Raw genomic sequence first — 17,494 nt, forward strand, 5'->3', positions numbered from 1 at the left:
AAACCCCAAACTCTGATGCACACGAGATAAAGTATCCCACATCTCCTCTCTCTTGAGATACTTTCCTTAAAACAAGAGGAATCTATTTATTCATAAATCTGAAAAGTCCTGCTACCCGTTTTCTTATTGGCAGAGGCTAAAGCCTTGGATACTGCAGCCACAATCATATCCTATACCTCCGATTGAGATAATAAAGAAGGTAAAGGCTCAAAAGCAGCCCCACCACCAGCTGCCACCTTAGCTGGAATCTGGCCTTCATCCTCAGAGGAAGAAGAGGAAAAAAATCACATGCTTCCTCTTTGCTGTTTGTTTTCCCGACATCGTAGCCATCAAAGAATCAGAAAGACAAGTGTCTGGCAGCTACATCCTCCTAAATTGTCCCCCTCCCAATATGATTCAAGCCAGTAGAAACATAGGGCCTAATTTATGAAAAGTGACGCATCACTACATGAAAACAGCAATGCGCCACTTTTCATTGTGCCCTCCTTGCGACACCAATGATGCGTCATATTTATAGTATGATGCATTATGTCGCAAGGTGTTACAGATACATCAGTATTTCTGACGTATCTGTAGGCGCAAAAGTGACGCATTGCTGTGATAAGAGTGGCTCAAATCCACCTGAGCGACTTACCTCACTCATCTATCATTCTCATATAATAAGCCAGCCAGGCAGTGGAGAAGAATTAGAAATATATTTTATTGGCCATAATATTAATCTGCAGATGGGCCCTGTCAGGTCTACACCCCAGGGAGTGCATCGAGAGGACTGACTCCTCTCATCACAGCAATAAATTATCATATAGCATGGCAGAGTAAAACCACGCCCAGACTGGGGCGGAGTCCCTGTTCGGGCGCCATCTGATAAGAGAGGCTCAAATCCACCTGAGCGACTTACCTCACTCATCTATCATTCTCATATAATAAGCCAGCCAGGCAGTGGAGAAGAATTAGAAATATATTTTATTGGCCATAATATTCATCTGCAGATGGGCCCTGTCAGGTCTCCACCCCAGGGAGTGCATCGAGAGGACTGACTCCTCTCATCACAGCAATAAATTATCATATAGCATGGCAGAGTAAAACCACGCCCAGACTGGAAAAATACTGGGCTCAGCAGAGGGTGAACAATGAACTCATACATGAGGCATCTGCACCTGCGAAGGCAACACTGTTATCACCCCTCAAGGCCACAGAGCCGAAGCTCTGCTACTCCAGGGCATGGAAACATTTCTGCAAAACTAGCTCGAGGCAAGAAATGCTGAAACAGGGATTTTCTGCTCATAAGGGAGGGGGGAAAACTGTACCATGAGACATTGGAGCTGCAGAGCAAATGTCAGCATCAGAAATCTGTCTGCCATAGACAAGCTTCTCTCTCTTATAGGAAAGTATACAAAAATATCAATAATGGGAACCTAACGGATGGAAGGCAATGTACTAGAACAAGTCTTCTAACTTAGAAGGCAAAAATAAGACAAAAGCTTAACCATTACAGAAACAATTCTATCCAACTGAAGCTTGCATATTACAAAAATAGCTCAGTGGGTTGCAGCACATGAATAATAGGCTGTAACTTCATATTGGTTAGACACATTAGGCTAACATATTTACAACATCATTAGGCCATTCTGTAACAGGAAAATTACAATCTATCAGACCCTCCTTTTAGCCTAATGTGGCTAACATAAGTGCAGCCTTTATTGCTCAAAGAAGGGACTGTACAATTCTAAAGGAGAGAATGGGGACGGCATCACTCATCAATCAAAGGTCGGGAAAGGAAATACTAGGATGAGCATGATCATAGAAGTAGTGCAGCATACTATAGGACAGGAAGTGCAGAGGCAACAAGTAAAAGAACAACCCCTGCAATACCTACTAAAACAATGATTATTCTCTGGGTGTGAGGCACCCTCCTTTTTGACTAATCTAAGCATATGTTCTCGGGGTACCATTTGCTCTATAACACTATGTCATGATCGGACAACTTAAAAAGACATCACAGTTCAAGTCATGAGCAGGAATTATTGCAAATAATATCAAACTATCATCACCAGAGAAAACACCCTATTGAATTATATACTTAGTGTTCACTTGCATTATCAGCGAGGACCTGTATCTAACATCCATGAAGTAGATCTTTATTGGGCTGAGAAATGTTTTTTACCAGACTACTCAAAGTATACTAACCCTCACAGCTACTTCCATAGGGCAAGAATAGAAGCAACATTTTTTTCACCCTTGTGTGTTTGAAGGCAATGACCCACACACCCAATAATCTGCAGTACTATAAGTAACATGTGTCTGGTGCAACAATGGAATACTACATCATCCTAATGAACTTCCCAGGGCTCCTCCTCATGAGGAACCAGGGTCACTCTCATGTGGTGTTGGAATAGTACTCATGAGGGTATGCGTCAAGCAATAAGAAACTAATTCTCTAAAGAGAAATATGAAAGCAATAGTTAGGATACAAACAAACACAATATTAAATTTGTAGACCATGTGAACCAAATATGGGCAGGGGCATCTGGACTAGGAGCCGCAGAGGCTGCTCCTCCTGGGGAATAGGAACATTCAAAGGGACTCATTTTCCTAGCTAAAAGTCCAAAGTAAACTAGGGGAAAAACAGTTCACACTGAGGCCAACCAGAGGGGATCTTCTCCCTTCAAGGGATCTTCTCCCTGTGTCTGTTAAAGCCTCACAGGCAGACTTCTATTGTTCATTCCCTAACTCCCACGACGGAGTCGCACAGCTTCACGACTCAGAGGAGCACTTAATCTGGGCCCAGGCGCAATCCTAGTGTCCCACCTGACAATGTCTCAACAGTGCACCAGGGCTCTTCCAGCAGTCCATCCCTAACACTTTCTTTAGTCCTTCCCTACTTCCCTTACTCAGCCCTTCTTCCAGTGCCCTGCTTTCCTTTCCTGGGCCACAGATTGTATTGAGTGCTCCCTCGCACCTCTGGATCTGTGAACAGAATGGGGGGGGCTCAATGGCAGGGGACTTATCCGCTGATGTTTGCTCACTGTGATCAAGAGAGACCTCACCACTAGCAATCAGAGCCGGCCTCTTCTCCTTTTGATCAGGCTCCTCACCTCTCAATAAAGCATCTGAGAAGCGTATTTGTCATCAGCGACGCCCTTTCTCACCCACTCATCATAGGGCAACAGAAGCTGGACCCTCTTTACACGGCTAGCATGGGTGCACGACTTATGACCCCGGATCCTGAGTGCGGTTTGGGTGGCAAGCAGCACCTGCCTCGGCTCACTTCACCTCGGCTCCAAGCAAGACTTCCGCTGGTATCTTGGGATGTCGACTCCGTCCCCATGTTGGATGGTGTGTCCAGGCCCCTCCGGTTGCGGCTTCAGTGTGCCGGCTACCTGCTGATGAAGGGAACGAAGATCTTTAGTCAAAGCATACAAATCGTCTGTCAACAAAGGGTCAAAACAATTTGGTCTCGGGACACCCCAAACATTTGCTAGGCGGTGTGAATTGGAATGAAAAAAACATCTCAGGCCTATCAATAAATTTGTGCTAACAATAGGTAATACATTACATATCTGACTTTTCCACTGTATTACCTGTGGATGGACGTATGCGTTAATTCTAAGATAAGAGAAAAAATAAAACAAAACAGACATGTTGTATTCCCATATTTTCACTTGAGAACCCTCAAAAAGGGAATTTCAAACCGCTATTCCTATAGCATGCACACAGCGTCTACTTTGTGAACCTTCACTGTTGTGCAAAACTTCAAACACTTCTAATAATCTCTTTTTTTTTTTCACTCAAAACAACTATATTTTGCTCATGACCATGCTCACATACTATGGGAAGCAGCAGGAAACTAACTTCTACAAAGCTATAATTTCAACAGAAAAAATATTTTGCTGAGGATATTGTGCTGAGGATCACACAAGCATCTTTCACCTTTTTCACTATGTAGACCATGTCAGCTCAACTATACAGGCTAAAAGATAAGAGACTTGTGATACCTGTGCACCTTTACTCAGTGCTGCACAATAATGATGTTGTTACCTAGGAATGTGAAACAAGAAAAAAGTACAGAACTATTGTTCCCTTCGAAGGTCAAATAAGGAAACATTAGTCTGGGGCATCTTCTCTAATAAAGACTATCAGTTTATTTTCACAGACTAGCTATTAAAGAACTAGCAATGTACTCGCACGACTACAATAATGGTGTTATTACCCAACACTTGTAGAACAAAACTACCCACATCTAATTCCCCTTTTAGAGCAAAGCAGGACAGGCTAATAAAAATTTGAGAAGAGGAGGGAGCAATATACATGTTACCTAGTCCTAATTTATAGGAGAGCTAGCGGGGAGCTAGCTTCCTCCCCCATTTTTGACAGAAGGAAATCTGAAACATATTTCACTTCAGTCAAAACCATCAACCCCCGGGTGTAGCACTGGGCATAAACAAAATTGTAGGAGATACATAGCACTTTTGAGAGGGCTAGAACATCTTTTAGCACATGTACAAATGTCATTGCCATAAAATGATGTGTGTGCCTATTAATATCGAGAATTCATTATAATTATTTATCTATTACAAAACACACTACTTCTTTTGAGGCCTTTTATTCCCATGAAGGAGTAAGGACAAGGAAATGGTAAAATCCCCCATAACCAGGCACTATGCGACATTCATTAGGGAAATGGCGGCAAAAGGGAAATCTATAAAAGAATAAAAATGACTTAGGTAATGGTCAGGCTTGTGACACAACACCATGAGTACACCGTAGAACTCTTCTTTTTTTTTCTCTTCTATACCATTTAACAAAATAGACATACACTGCTGAAGTGTTGTCTGTGAAATTTAGGGACCAGAACAAATTCCCCACAGAGGAGCTTGTACTAGTATCAAAAATAGAATTTTCAAAACAATACAAAACAGAAACAAGCATACCCAGGCAGCAGGTATACTGGCTGTGCTAAGCACAGAAAGCATAGACAAATCCCAGCAACACATGCAAAGGAGCTGTGACACACAACACAATGCCATGCATTTCATGCACAGTGAAACTGCAGCCCAAAACCCAGTATGCTGGCCTCCTTAATTTGTCGGCCTTAAGATCGATCAGCATACCTACCACGCAGAACAGAACAAACAATGCACAATAAGCCAAAGAAAACATAAAACACACAATAATTACATGTGTATAACATAAAATAATATGCAATAATACATATACCAAACACAAAAGCCACAAAAAGGAAAACACAATATTAGTTACTCAAAGGACTATATCTTTCTCATGCATGTCATGCATCATGCGGTGTCAGTTCACACGTAATCTGTCTAACACAAAGTTGTATGAATACTCACCATAACACAGAGATAATAATATTTCCCATTGCACTGAAACGAAACAAATCAAACCACAAAAGAAAAAAAACAACAACACACAAAATATTGGACAGAAAGGCAACCACTTAGTAAAAATACCTTATACAAATACTTACTTTAAAAACTATGCTTGGAGCTCATTCACACCCTAACATCCTTTCAATGTAAAGAGAACCCCAAGTTCTCTTCTAAAAAAAACCCTGTCTGCTGTCTTAGACAGGACGAGCCCCCAACCTCCAGCCAAAAAGACAAAACATTTAGCAGCATTAAAAGAGAAAAAGATATACAATTTCTTTCACAGCTTTCAATTGTCATGAACCAGGAATTTCCATATTGTGCGTAAACCTTTTATTCTTGTTATTAAAGGTACCAAATCTATTTCTGCACAGACATCTGTCCCTGTCTAAATGGGCCTTTTTATAAAGAATGCACTTTCTCATCTTTAAACAAAAAAAGGCATCTTACTTCTGGGTAAAATCACAGCTCTAACTGTGTTATGTTAACATTTTGACATTTGCACAAACACACTCTGCACCTCTACTCAGCGGGTGGGGCACTGGGCCCACTGCAATGGTGTCCCATAGACAAACTGCATACAAAGACCGTTATACAAATCCAATATATACACACATATATACATTCCCACCAGACCACTCTTATGAGCAACACAATCAATATTAGATACCTACCCTCACATGATCAGTTCTCTCCACTAGGGATCCACTAGCAAAAACACTAATCAGTATGCCAATCAGAGACCCCCCAAATCAATATTTATTTAAATAGAAAACCTGTATACTATGACATGGACCAACAGTGAAACAGAAAAAATCAACAACAAAAATGGACACAACAGACAACCAATAAATCTCCTTTTCTTCTTGCCTTTAAACTGCACACAAATCAATCTCTTATTCTGAATACTATTCAAACAATAGGAGTAACATGTTCTTATACTATTGCATTTGAAACACTCACTAATATATCTAGTAAATTCATTTTTCTCAAAACAATCCTTCTTTTCTCAGACTAGGCCATTTTAAAGTGTAATTCTATATATCCAAATGGAATAACCTGTTGAAAATTATTCATAAGTTTGTTCCTGATGCTAAATCACATGTGTTCTGAACAACTGCATTATACTTTAGTCCAAACCAGCAGTTTGCACTAATAATTATGCAGACTCGCTCCAAATTCACAATTCACATGGCTCCAACTGTGTATCTCTGCCTGTCCGTGCCAATAGCTGAGCCTCCTAGCCCCCTCCCATAATCTTCTGTCTGTGCTCTGCGAACCCATTGGAATGCTGTTATCACACAAGGTCACCGCTGCTCTGCTCATCTATCCCCCCTCCCTTCTCCCTCTCTCATTGGGAGGGGTAGGGAAGTTGCCCTGCTTTGCAAGCATCTATATTTCCATTCTACATAATCTTCCACAATAGCCCTGCTCACATTCTCTCTTTTTATATTTAGCCCTTCCAGAACGGAATAGAATTCACACACTGTCATTCTAAACATTCCCAGCCCAGAGTTCTACAATCCCTTTTATTTTATTGTGGACTGAAACACATCCACTCAACAGGTCATTTTAAAACTAACTAAACAACTCCAGCTCTCCACCCCTTTGGAGGCCTCTTTTGCCGTTCAGAAAATGCATTTCACTCTTACCATCTTCCAAGAGCTAAGAATTCTGGGCTGCTAGCCAGCCTCCCTGGCCCCCCTGGCATCCATCACCAAGGCCAAATCTGCCTCGCACTCTGTGCTTGTCGTTCTAGCGCTGACAAAGCCAAGAAGCCTATTTTAAAAAATACATTTCTCTTTTTTTTTCTCTTCCTTCTAACTTTACACTCTTTCTACATTCTTATTAATATACATTCTAATTACTGGTAATCAAATCCTTATTCTTTTCTTCATCTTCTACTGTTCACAAATTAAGGGGATGAAAGAAACCAAATTCTTTTCTATAGAGCACAGCCCTGCATGCACTTTTAAACTACATGAAAAACACACTGATAGCCAGGCGCAACCATCTCAGGTAGCTCACAAGGACCAGACAATCTAACTCATGCAAAAATATGCACTCACTTCATTTAAACAAACATTTACACAAACAAAAGGCCACCCACAGACTGCTCTCAAACCAAACCAATTATAACCAAATCAAACATATTACATGAAATACATACCCAATCCTCTTAATCACTGCTCACATTGCCCCCTGAGCCATTACAAGCAAATTTAAATGGGAACACCCTGCACATTCCAAACGTACACATTTTGTCTTCCTTTAAAACTAAACTGTTGATCTGTCCATATTCTGGGCTATCATAAGTCCTCTCATCTGTCTTTGCTGATCCTCTTTCTGCCACAACCTTAGGGAATTAAACATGCTCTGACAGCTGTGCATAACAAACAGTCTCTCCTGCAAGTAATCTATCTTAACTGCATCAAAAATATTAAACAAAATCAGGATAAATCCATATTCACATACATCTCAGAATTAAAAGAGTCTTTTACAGGAGTGGGTTGGCTCTCAGCCAATCTGACATCAGTTGAACTGCAGCAACACCTAAAACATTGCAACTTACTGAAACACGGCATCTTGCACCCTCAATCAAACACCACCAAACTCACTCAATCAGATACCGCCAAGGAACCCACACATACCCAGACACAAAAGACAAGCAACTATCTCCACACACAACCACTTACATTCGCCCACGCACATACATCCTATGCATTAAGTCCCTGCCAAACACGTGTTACCATAATGCGACAAGGCCCATCGACCAAGTCCTGGAGAACCTGGACCCTACCGCAGACCGAACAGTACACTAACTGTTCTGAGGATGGAGGACACATCCGCCACCCGGGTGGCACTACAGATCGCTGCGCACTTTACCACAGGAGACCTAGGACCCACTCCCGCTGAACTGCCACCCTAGGGGTTCGGGGTGAGTTCCGGAGCCTACCCGCAATGAGCCACGCCTCCACCACAGTACCACCCGGTCGGATGACCACAAACAAATGTCCTCCCAACCTCCGTTAAGACTGTCAGAGCACCACTCGCACTCTGAGTTCCCCGGAGCACACTAGCCCCAAGAGCGCACCGGCTCCTTTACCACTGGAGACACACCGGTCTCGGAGACACACCGGTCTCTTAACCACTTGGGACACACTAGTCCCTGGAGCACCCTAGCTCCTTCAATCACCAGTCGGACCACTCACCTCCTGTTCGCGGAACCCGACATCCACTGTTACCCACCGCCGGCTGCTGGGACCAACACGGTCAGCTCCAAAGTTCCGCCTTCTGGACCCCGGCGCAGGATCATGAACCGGGACCTCTCCTGATCAGCAGGGTGGGGCAGCGCTGCGAGAACCAAGCTCGGCATCAAAGTGGGTACCCAGACCCACCGTGCCGACCAGAGGGTCCCCGGCCTTCTGCTACCCACCGACGGGTGAGAAAGATCCTTATCGCGGAGTCCCTGTTCGGGCGCCATCTGATAAGAGAGGCTCAAATCCACCTGAGCGACTTACCTCACTCATCTATCATTCTCATATAATAAGCCAGCCAGGCAGTGGAGAAGAATTAGAAATATATTTTATTGGCCATAATATTCATCTGCAGATGGGCCCTGTCAGGTCTACACCCCAGGGAGTGCATCGAGAGGACTGACTCCTCTCATCACAGCAATACATTATCACATAGCATGGCAGAGTAAAACCACGCCCAGACTGGAAAAATACTGGGCTCAGCAGAGGGTGAACAATGAACTCATACATGAGGCATCTGCACCTGCGAAGGCAACACTGTTATCATCCCTCAAGGCCACAGAGCCGAAGCTCTGCTACTCCAGGGCATGGAAACATTTCTGCAAAACTAGCTTGAGGCAAGAAATGCTGAAACAGGGATTTTCTGCTTATAAGGGAGGGGGGAAAACTATACCATGAGACATTGGAGCTGCAGAGCAAATGTCAGCATCAGAAATCTGTCTGCCATAGACAAGCTTCTCTCTCTTATAGGAAAGTATACAAAAATATCAATAATGGGAACCTAACGGATGGAAGGCAATGTACTAGAACAAGTCTTCTAACTTATAAGGCAAAAATAAGACAAAAGCTTAACCATTACAGAAACAATTCTATCCAACTGAAGCTTGCATATTACAAAAATAGCTCAGTGGGTTGCAGCACATGAATAATAGGCTGTAACTTCATATTGGTTAGACACATTAGGCTAACATATTTACAACATCATTAGGACATTCTGTAACAGGAAAATTCCAATCTATCAGCTGGAGTGTGTCACAAAAGTGACGCAACTATAGCAATGTGCCCTTTCACATGGGGCAAGCCCCATGTGAAAGGGCCTGCGTCAGTCTTACGCTGCTGTGATTCAGGCGTAAGATGTTGACGCATTTGAGTACTAGAAGTGGCGCACTGAAATCTCATAGATTTCACTGCGTCACTTCCATGACCCTTTCTTGCGTCAATACACCCCCTTGCATACATTATACCTGGTGCAGGTATAATGTGGCGCAGGGGTTTACAAAGTGACGCATCTACCTAGATGCGCAACAAGGTGCATTTTTTACGCCACTGGTGCGTCACAAAAAGTGACACACCGGCGGCATAAAAGTGACGCACAGCCTCATAAATGAGGCCCATACAACCCAGGGTAACCAATGGAGACCAAACATAAGACCTCCAACTAGTCATTTACAGATATTGACATAAAAAAACATAAATACTGTCCCAAACGGGACCTAACCACCTTTAACTGGGAAGCTCCTCTCCCCCTCGGCAGTTCTACTGACACAACTAAACAGTGCACCAGCTGCTATGGGACCGCCTAACCCCATCCAAGCGTCGCATGCTGCCACAAGTATACGCTACCTTGCAAAAGCCCCACCTCATGCAGCAGGATCTGCTCCAAATTTGTACATTGACCTGATGCCTTAAATGTTCTGCTGCCTAACACCATATGTTCATCCTTGAAACTGCATGTTGGTCAATAGGGCCCGCCATTGCCGACAACAGTTTGGTAAGGAGACACAAAAAGACAGGAGGAGTGACAGGGAAGGGTTTTTAATTAAATTAGACTGTGTGGGATTGGAATCAGGGGAATATGAGTGACTCAAATGTGATGGCTGCAAGCAAGTGACGAGCAAAGAGGTAATGCCATCTCCTGTATTTGGAGCAAAATAACAACAAATAACATCTGGTCTAAATTGTTCTATTTTTCACAGTCTAATCATCCCAAAAAACAAAGTCTTTGTTCACCACCTCATTTACAACAATAGTTTGTTTTATCTACCATAACTGATTATCATGCTATGTACTGCTACTGGCCTTATGTAAGACAATACTGATAAAATTGTTATGCCTCTCGTGCAAATGAATAAATGCATAAATAATCTAAATAGTGAGTCCTAAAAATGAAAGTCCAGATTTACTAAGCCTCTTTGTGTTTCTTGCATTGGTGCAAACAAACGAAAGGCTTAAATTATATTTACAAAACCGCACAATTGGTGATTTGCGCGACCTTGCATGGCATCATAAAGACATGTAATGGAATGAATCGGTTTTTGCTGTGTTGACTTACTTTTTCACGGTGGTAGGTGTTCCATCAGTGGAGCATGTTCTTTTTATGTGCATCCACCCATGGTATTTGACTCAGTACAAGATTTACTGAAATCAGTAAATGTGGGATTGGGACAAAATGGCCTGTCATCTTGACCATGGCATTGTGCAGAGAAAGACGTTTATTTCTTCTTGTACTTTCACTTTGTATTCGTGATGTTAGGATTGTTTTTGTGCGGGAAGATACTCCTTTTAGGGATTATTTAATGGAAGTAGCCAGTATAATGAAGTCAAATATATGTTTTATATCTCTTTTAGGGATGTTATGGTTTTCAAGATGATTGTTTTTTTTCTATATACTTTTATGGTTTTTATTCAAAACTGAATAAAGAACACTACTACTACTCCTTCCTGTACAAGTGGAGAGGTGTGGTGCAGTTGCCAGGGCATCTGACTTCGGAGCACAGGTTTCACGGTTTGACCCCAGCTCCTGTGGCAGCACAGCTCAGCGCCATGTGATTCTGGGCAATAGCACACTTAATTTCCACAATGTTCCCCAGTACTTTGAGACCCGTAAGGGTGAGTAGTTCGCGCTAAACAAATACGGATTTACATTTACAAAAACAGTCCTTCCCATAGTACAAACACCCTCACACCATGGTGCAAGGGTGCCTGTGTTGGTGCTACACAGCCTCAAGTGCACCCGGGCAGGAAAAGCGCTAAAGAGGACCTTATCTTAGTGGATATGGCGCTGTTTAACTCTCTCCCATTCACACAACACAGCGCAGCAACTTTTCTAGCTGCCCTGTGTTGCTTGAAATTTTAGTAAATATGCCTCCAGATTCCTCACTGGCTAAAGTTATATGTTGGTGCTCGTGCAACACAAAACAGTGCCAGTTTGCTAAGGTACGTAAAGCGCCTTTATTTGTACAGCATTTACATTTAGATGAATTACCTAATGATGATTACAGATGGTCTATGTTTGCAATATGACATCTTTTTTCTCTTTGGACATTATCCGATAGTTTCTGAAACTTTTCTAATCATGAATACATTGGGATTTTTTTCTTTAAAATGTGTGATGAACGAGATTTCGTGTTGCTTTTACTAAGGCTTGTGTGTGCAGCGCTAACTTGCAGTGCTGTACTTGCTTTAGTGAATACGGTCTAATACTCTTCCTTCCTTCAACCCTCCCTTGCTTCTATGCTTACCTCCTTCCTTGCTTGCTTCCTTTCCTGCTTTCTTGGTTTGTATTGCAGAATCTGTTTCATTATGTTTTTAATCTACAAATAGAAAAACATGATCAAAGTAAACCATGTACTGAAAATGGCAGGCATCACAAGTCTCAGTTCAGACGCAGTATCTTTGGTATGTTGGTGACGAAAACAAACAGTAACAACTTAGTGTACACTCTTCTAATTGTTCCATATTTCTTATCTGACAGGCAACAACAGAGCCTCCCAAAAAGAAACCCGACCCTGTCACGTCAGAAACTGTTGTATTTTGGGGACTGCGGCTCTGGCAGGTGATTGGGGTATTCTCCATCTTTGTCTTGGGAGTCAGTAAGTCACACTTATTTTCTTGTTTGTTGTTTTTTTTGGTTTTCTGATAATTAAATATCTTCCATCTTCAGTAAATGATCTGTGCCTATCACAATTCACACATCGAATGCAAACTTAAGGGCAACCTACATGTGGTTCTGAAAAGGCCTGAACACTCATCTGTTCCAACCCCTCTTTACCTGAACACCCCACAAAGTGGGAAGTGACTGAAGAATATTGGACCAGGGCCCCTGCTAGAATTAATTATGACTCCCATAGGATAACTGCCCAAGCTAGTGGGTTTTCTGCAAACTCTAAAATTTGTAATACTCTAAAAATAAACAAGGAAACTCATTTACATCCTTTAGGCATCTGGTTAGTGTCATCTAACGCTGGCCACTATAATGTATTCCTTGTAAGTTTTCTAGAAAGTCATTAATTCATAAAAATTAGAGGGTAGCTTACATTACATCACACACCCTCTGACCAAGTGTGTGTCCGAGGCCTCTGTAGTAGAAGGCCTTGCCATCCTTGAGGGGGGAGGGGCATGCCCCTATCAATCATTCATGTGAATAGCCATGAGACTCTGAGATCCCTCAACATGTTCCTCCTGGATGGGCATCATTTCGGATTACCCCACTGCCTCTTACTAATGGCGTCCAAGGAAGGGACTCAACATCCACATGGCTATTCTAATTACATATTAGACTGCAAGAGTTCATAAACTGTAACTGACAACAGGCACAAACGTCCAGTGATTAAGGATGTTGCCAAAGGCCGAGCTTAGTCTACCTTGAAGCTTGACAACCAGGTTCGAGTCTGACCGGAGGCTCGAATATCCTGTGATTCTCGGCAAATCACATACTCGCCATGTGCCTAAAAATGATTGTGTCCGTCTGTAATGTAACGGTGCTCATGTAAAGCGCGCTGATACCTTCGGGTCGTGTTCGTGCTATTTAAAACTCCAAAATATAAAATAAAAATGATCACAATACGAGTAGACCCCTGCAGACCCCCTAAAGTAACGGCCTCGGGAGTAGGCAAGATCCAAGAACAGTTGTTTCCCCCGGGACGGGACGCAGCACGCGTGGGTCACAACACAGCGGTACTCAGTCATTATGGTATAAAGACAGACAAGCAGAGTTCAGTGAGTGAGCCCATGGCCGCGCGCATGTAGAAAGGCATTCCGGGCAGATAGAAAACACCCTCGCTCTCCCTGCCTGCCTGCCTCCGATGCCTCCGCTGGTTCAAATGTTGGCACTCAGGAAGGGGAGAAGGTAAACAAACACTTTGAAACCATGGCTCCGGAGAGCCAGCGGTGGAGGCCGGAGAATGCATTCCACTCCCACGCAGGCAGATGCTGCAAGGCCAGCCCTGCCAAACAACATCTTGGCAGGAGCCCTCTGTGCCAGGAAGAATGATAGCACAGCCTACACCAACAAATGCGCTGCCCCACACACCCAGTCAGCGGAAACATCCTATCGGGCATGTTTGTGTGTGCACCCACTGCTATGTGCACAGAGTGATTGCACTAATTCTGAATCTACCTACAGCTTTCGTTTGCATGCACTTACAAATGTTTTTTTGTGTGCAGGGATATGTGGAAAGCTATGAAAATACATTGTTGAGCCTCTCCCTGAAATTCACATAAAATCTCTGCTCTTGGGCGAACACGAAAATAAATCCCTTTGTGGTTAACAACCGCTCTGCAGTTATTTTACCTGGCTTTTAAAAAGAGAAATATAAAATATTGTCAACAGTTTTGTTGTGGCACCGTGCTTTAAGGATATCTACTTTTCTGTTTTTATGCCAATAATAACTTCCTATGCGTTTAAACATATAGAAAAACCCTACCACGTACATAAAACACCGTGCATACATCCAGAACAGTACAGTACAGATAGGCCATACAGCTGGCAATAAGCATGTTCACAATAGCAGCTCCGCCATCCCAGACTAGCATCAAACCAAACACAAGCAGATTTGAAGAAACGATTCTCAACCTCTCTTTTCTTCTTTCATTTAGTTACTTGCCTGTGAAATGGATACAAAAAAGAACAAGCCCACAAGTGGTGCACGCGCGCGCGCCACAGCAAGACATCTGTTTCCTATCATCGTGCACACCTCTGTGCACAGTAATTGAAAACAGAAGTCGGGCCTGTGGGTAACCAACACAAATAGGCCATGGGTGGAGCAATGCGCCGGCCTTTGGCCAATTGCGTGCCATCTTTGATAAAAAGATGCACGCAGAGCTAATAGCGTGGACCAAAACAATAAGCACACGCAAGAGCATGTGCGATTCCTAGGTTAGTTTTGAAACCCTCTACATAAAATCTCTCGCTGTGCGAACAGTTCTGCGCACTGCAACGGTAGGCGCGAGACCCAAAAATAAATTGCTAGAAGTGTCATCAAAAAGAGGTTGCAATATAATCTAATCAGCATTGCATGCAAATAAATCACTTATGTAACAAATAGATTTTTAGCGATCAAACCGCTCTCACGTTATGAGGAATTTCTAGATTTTGTTTCCTCTCCCCTAACTAAAAGTCTTTACATCCGTTTTCAATTTGGCACCTTACCCCTAAGATCAGTAACAAGTCAATGGCACAAAACCCTTGACATTAGTATATGTCCGGCATGTGGCCTGGCAGATGAAGATGATGCACTGTACTATTCTTCTGCCCGAGTTACAATGGCCCGTGCCAGGAATGGATTATTCCTGTATGTCAAAATCTGAAACTAATCAAATATAGAGTAGCCTTTAGAATAATAAAGGCTGGCAACCCCATTAATAGCCATTGCCATGAGCAAATCTTTACAGACAGTATTGGACAAATGCGGTAGACTACTGATTGTGCCCTGAAACGACTTGGCACATTTTTTTTGATGAATATTTTATTATAATAGCATTTATTTTATATATATAGTTGGAAGATCATTTTTATGTGTTTTGATATATGTATTGCTCAATTTGCACATTGTTTTGCTAGACTTCTGCTCTCATTTTGCACACAAGTAATGGCAAAAAAAATAATAAATTTGAATAGTGTCTCTTAATGAATTGTGTTGTGACATGTCTGAAAATATTTTTTTAATGAGTTTCTTGCAGTGTTTTGCACATGTGCACTTTGATGGTACTTGGTTACCGAATAAAGTATATTACTACTAGTACAATTATATTGTTACTATATTTCTTCAATATTGTCCTCTATCACTATTTCTGTGCATTTCCTAAGTGGAAACCATATCGGTCATCATTGTTTTCTTACATATAATCAAATAATATTCTCCAATAAATGCAATACATATAAACCTCCCCCTAAAGCTTCCAAAACACGATTTCAAGTGATCAAAAGCATTCTTAAAAACAATTAATCAAGGTATCAAGTTTCAAATGCAGTGAAATAGTGATAGAGGAAAATATTGAAGAAATATAGTGAAAATATAAGTGATCTGTTTACATACAATGCTGATTTGATTATATTGTAATGTCTTTTTGATGACACGTCATGCAATTCATTTTTTTAAATTGTTTTATGAGATTTTATGCAAGAAAATTATATGAGAATTTTTTAATGAAAGGATAGATATCTTTGCAATAAACAGGTCTCATAGTTTCATTGGGAGTACGTCAGTGTATTGATTGAATGGCGTATACGGGTAAAGATTGATGGTAAAAATACATATAGTTGACACAAGAGGGACTTTTTTCTTGTTGTTAGGTGTCTTAACCCTGCCTCTTTTGTTTGAAGGGTTGCTCTCTCATTTGTTTTGTGAGTTGTTGATAAAAGTATTACAAACGATTAATCCGTTTTCGACTCTTAAAAGGGGCTAGTAAGGCATCTTCAGAGAGGGACTGTCCCAGCATGGTGACTGTTTGTACTAAAGAGTGTAGACAGTAATTCAGGGGACCACTGCATGCACCCTCAGAGGCCATTCATGGAAATCCAACTTTTATTTCTGTCTTTATTTCTGCTAGGAGGGACTGCTTTAAAAAAAATCAGCATTAAGAGAAAACGAATCCAGGGATGCGGCTGTGTTATTGCTTGCAGGCCAATATATCTGCATTTGTCAACCATTCCCGGACAGTTGGAAATTTACTGATGCCTCATAAATATGAATGAGGCAGGGCGTTTTTAAATTCCCTGCAAATGGACATTTTGTGATACAAATGATTACTACTCCAGCTGGAAAATCCAAATATATGTGGGTTCACAAAGCAGTCAGTGTGCATAAACAGTGGCTGCTTTACTACCCTACCTTTGCACATAATCTCTGTTTCTTGAGGCAGTCTCATTTAAAAGCCCTGTTTAGTTTCAGTACTTATAGAGCAAAAAAGTTAAAGTAACAACCACTAACTACCAAAATCACCAACAACAGTCAGTTGATTACCTCTACTAACTATTCTCAAGTTCAGGGGGGCGGGGTATCCTTTCCTCAAATCTTTAGAAAGTCTTGCACAAAAGTCACTTCAACAAAATTAGAGGGCTTGTAAAAGTGACTTCAAATGCCCCCTACTTCTCTGGAGACATCACCGAAAGTGAAAATCTATGACAAATGATCCAGGTAAGAAGAGATTATCAGCCTGATTCATCATTGGGCGGTTTTGCGAGTCTGAAATAGCGAATCATAAGGAATCGCTATTCCAGACTCGCAAAACAGGATTCATGTAGGAATAGCAATATTTTTTGCGATTCCTACAGATTCCTTATTTGCGATTAGCAAATTGCTAATCGCAAATAAGGAATACTCCCCATTCATCCTATGGGCCAAAAGGCCCATAGGAATGAATGGGGAGTATTCCTTATTTGCGATTAGCAATTAGCTAATCGCAAATAAGATAGCGATTTAAAGGGTGCCAGGGGTGTCCAGAGGACACCCTGTAGCACCCCTTAAATGCTAATTTAAACAGGTGTTGCACACACACATGTCCAAAGGACATGTGTGTGTGCAACATGCAACTCAGAAAAATGCTTTTAAAAGCATTTTTCTGAGTTTT

General features: G+C 41.9%; 1 protein-coding gene across 1 annotated transcript in view; it reads left to right on the top strand.

Moving 5' to 3' along the window:
• The window catches only part of TMIE (transmembrane inner ear), a 620,236-nt gene that overhangs the window by 287,449 nt on the left and 315,293 nt on the right, over positions 1 to 17,494 (top strand). The window contains exon 2 of the mRNA XM_086939594.1: positions 12,399 to 12,516. Coding sequence (XP_086795720.1) covers positions 12,399 to 12,516 — 118 coding nt within the window. The remainder of the gene's footprint in view (positions 1 to 12,398; positions 12,517 to 17,494) is intronic.

This window comes from Lissotriton vulgaris, chromosome 10 (assembly GCF_964263255.1).
Source record: "Lissotriton vulgaris chromosome 10, aLisVul1.2, whole genome shotgun sequence".
NCBI lineage: Eukaryota > Metazoa > Chordata > Amphibia > Caudata > Salamandridae > Lissotriton > Lissotriton vulgaris.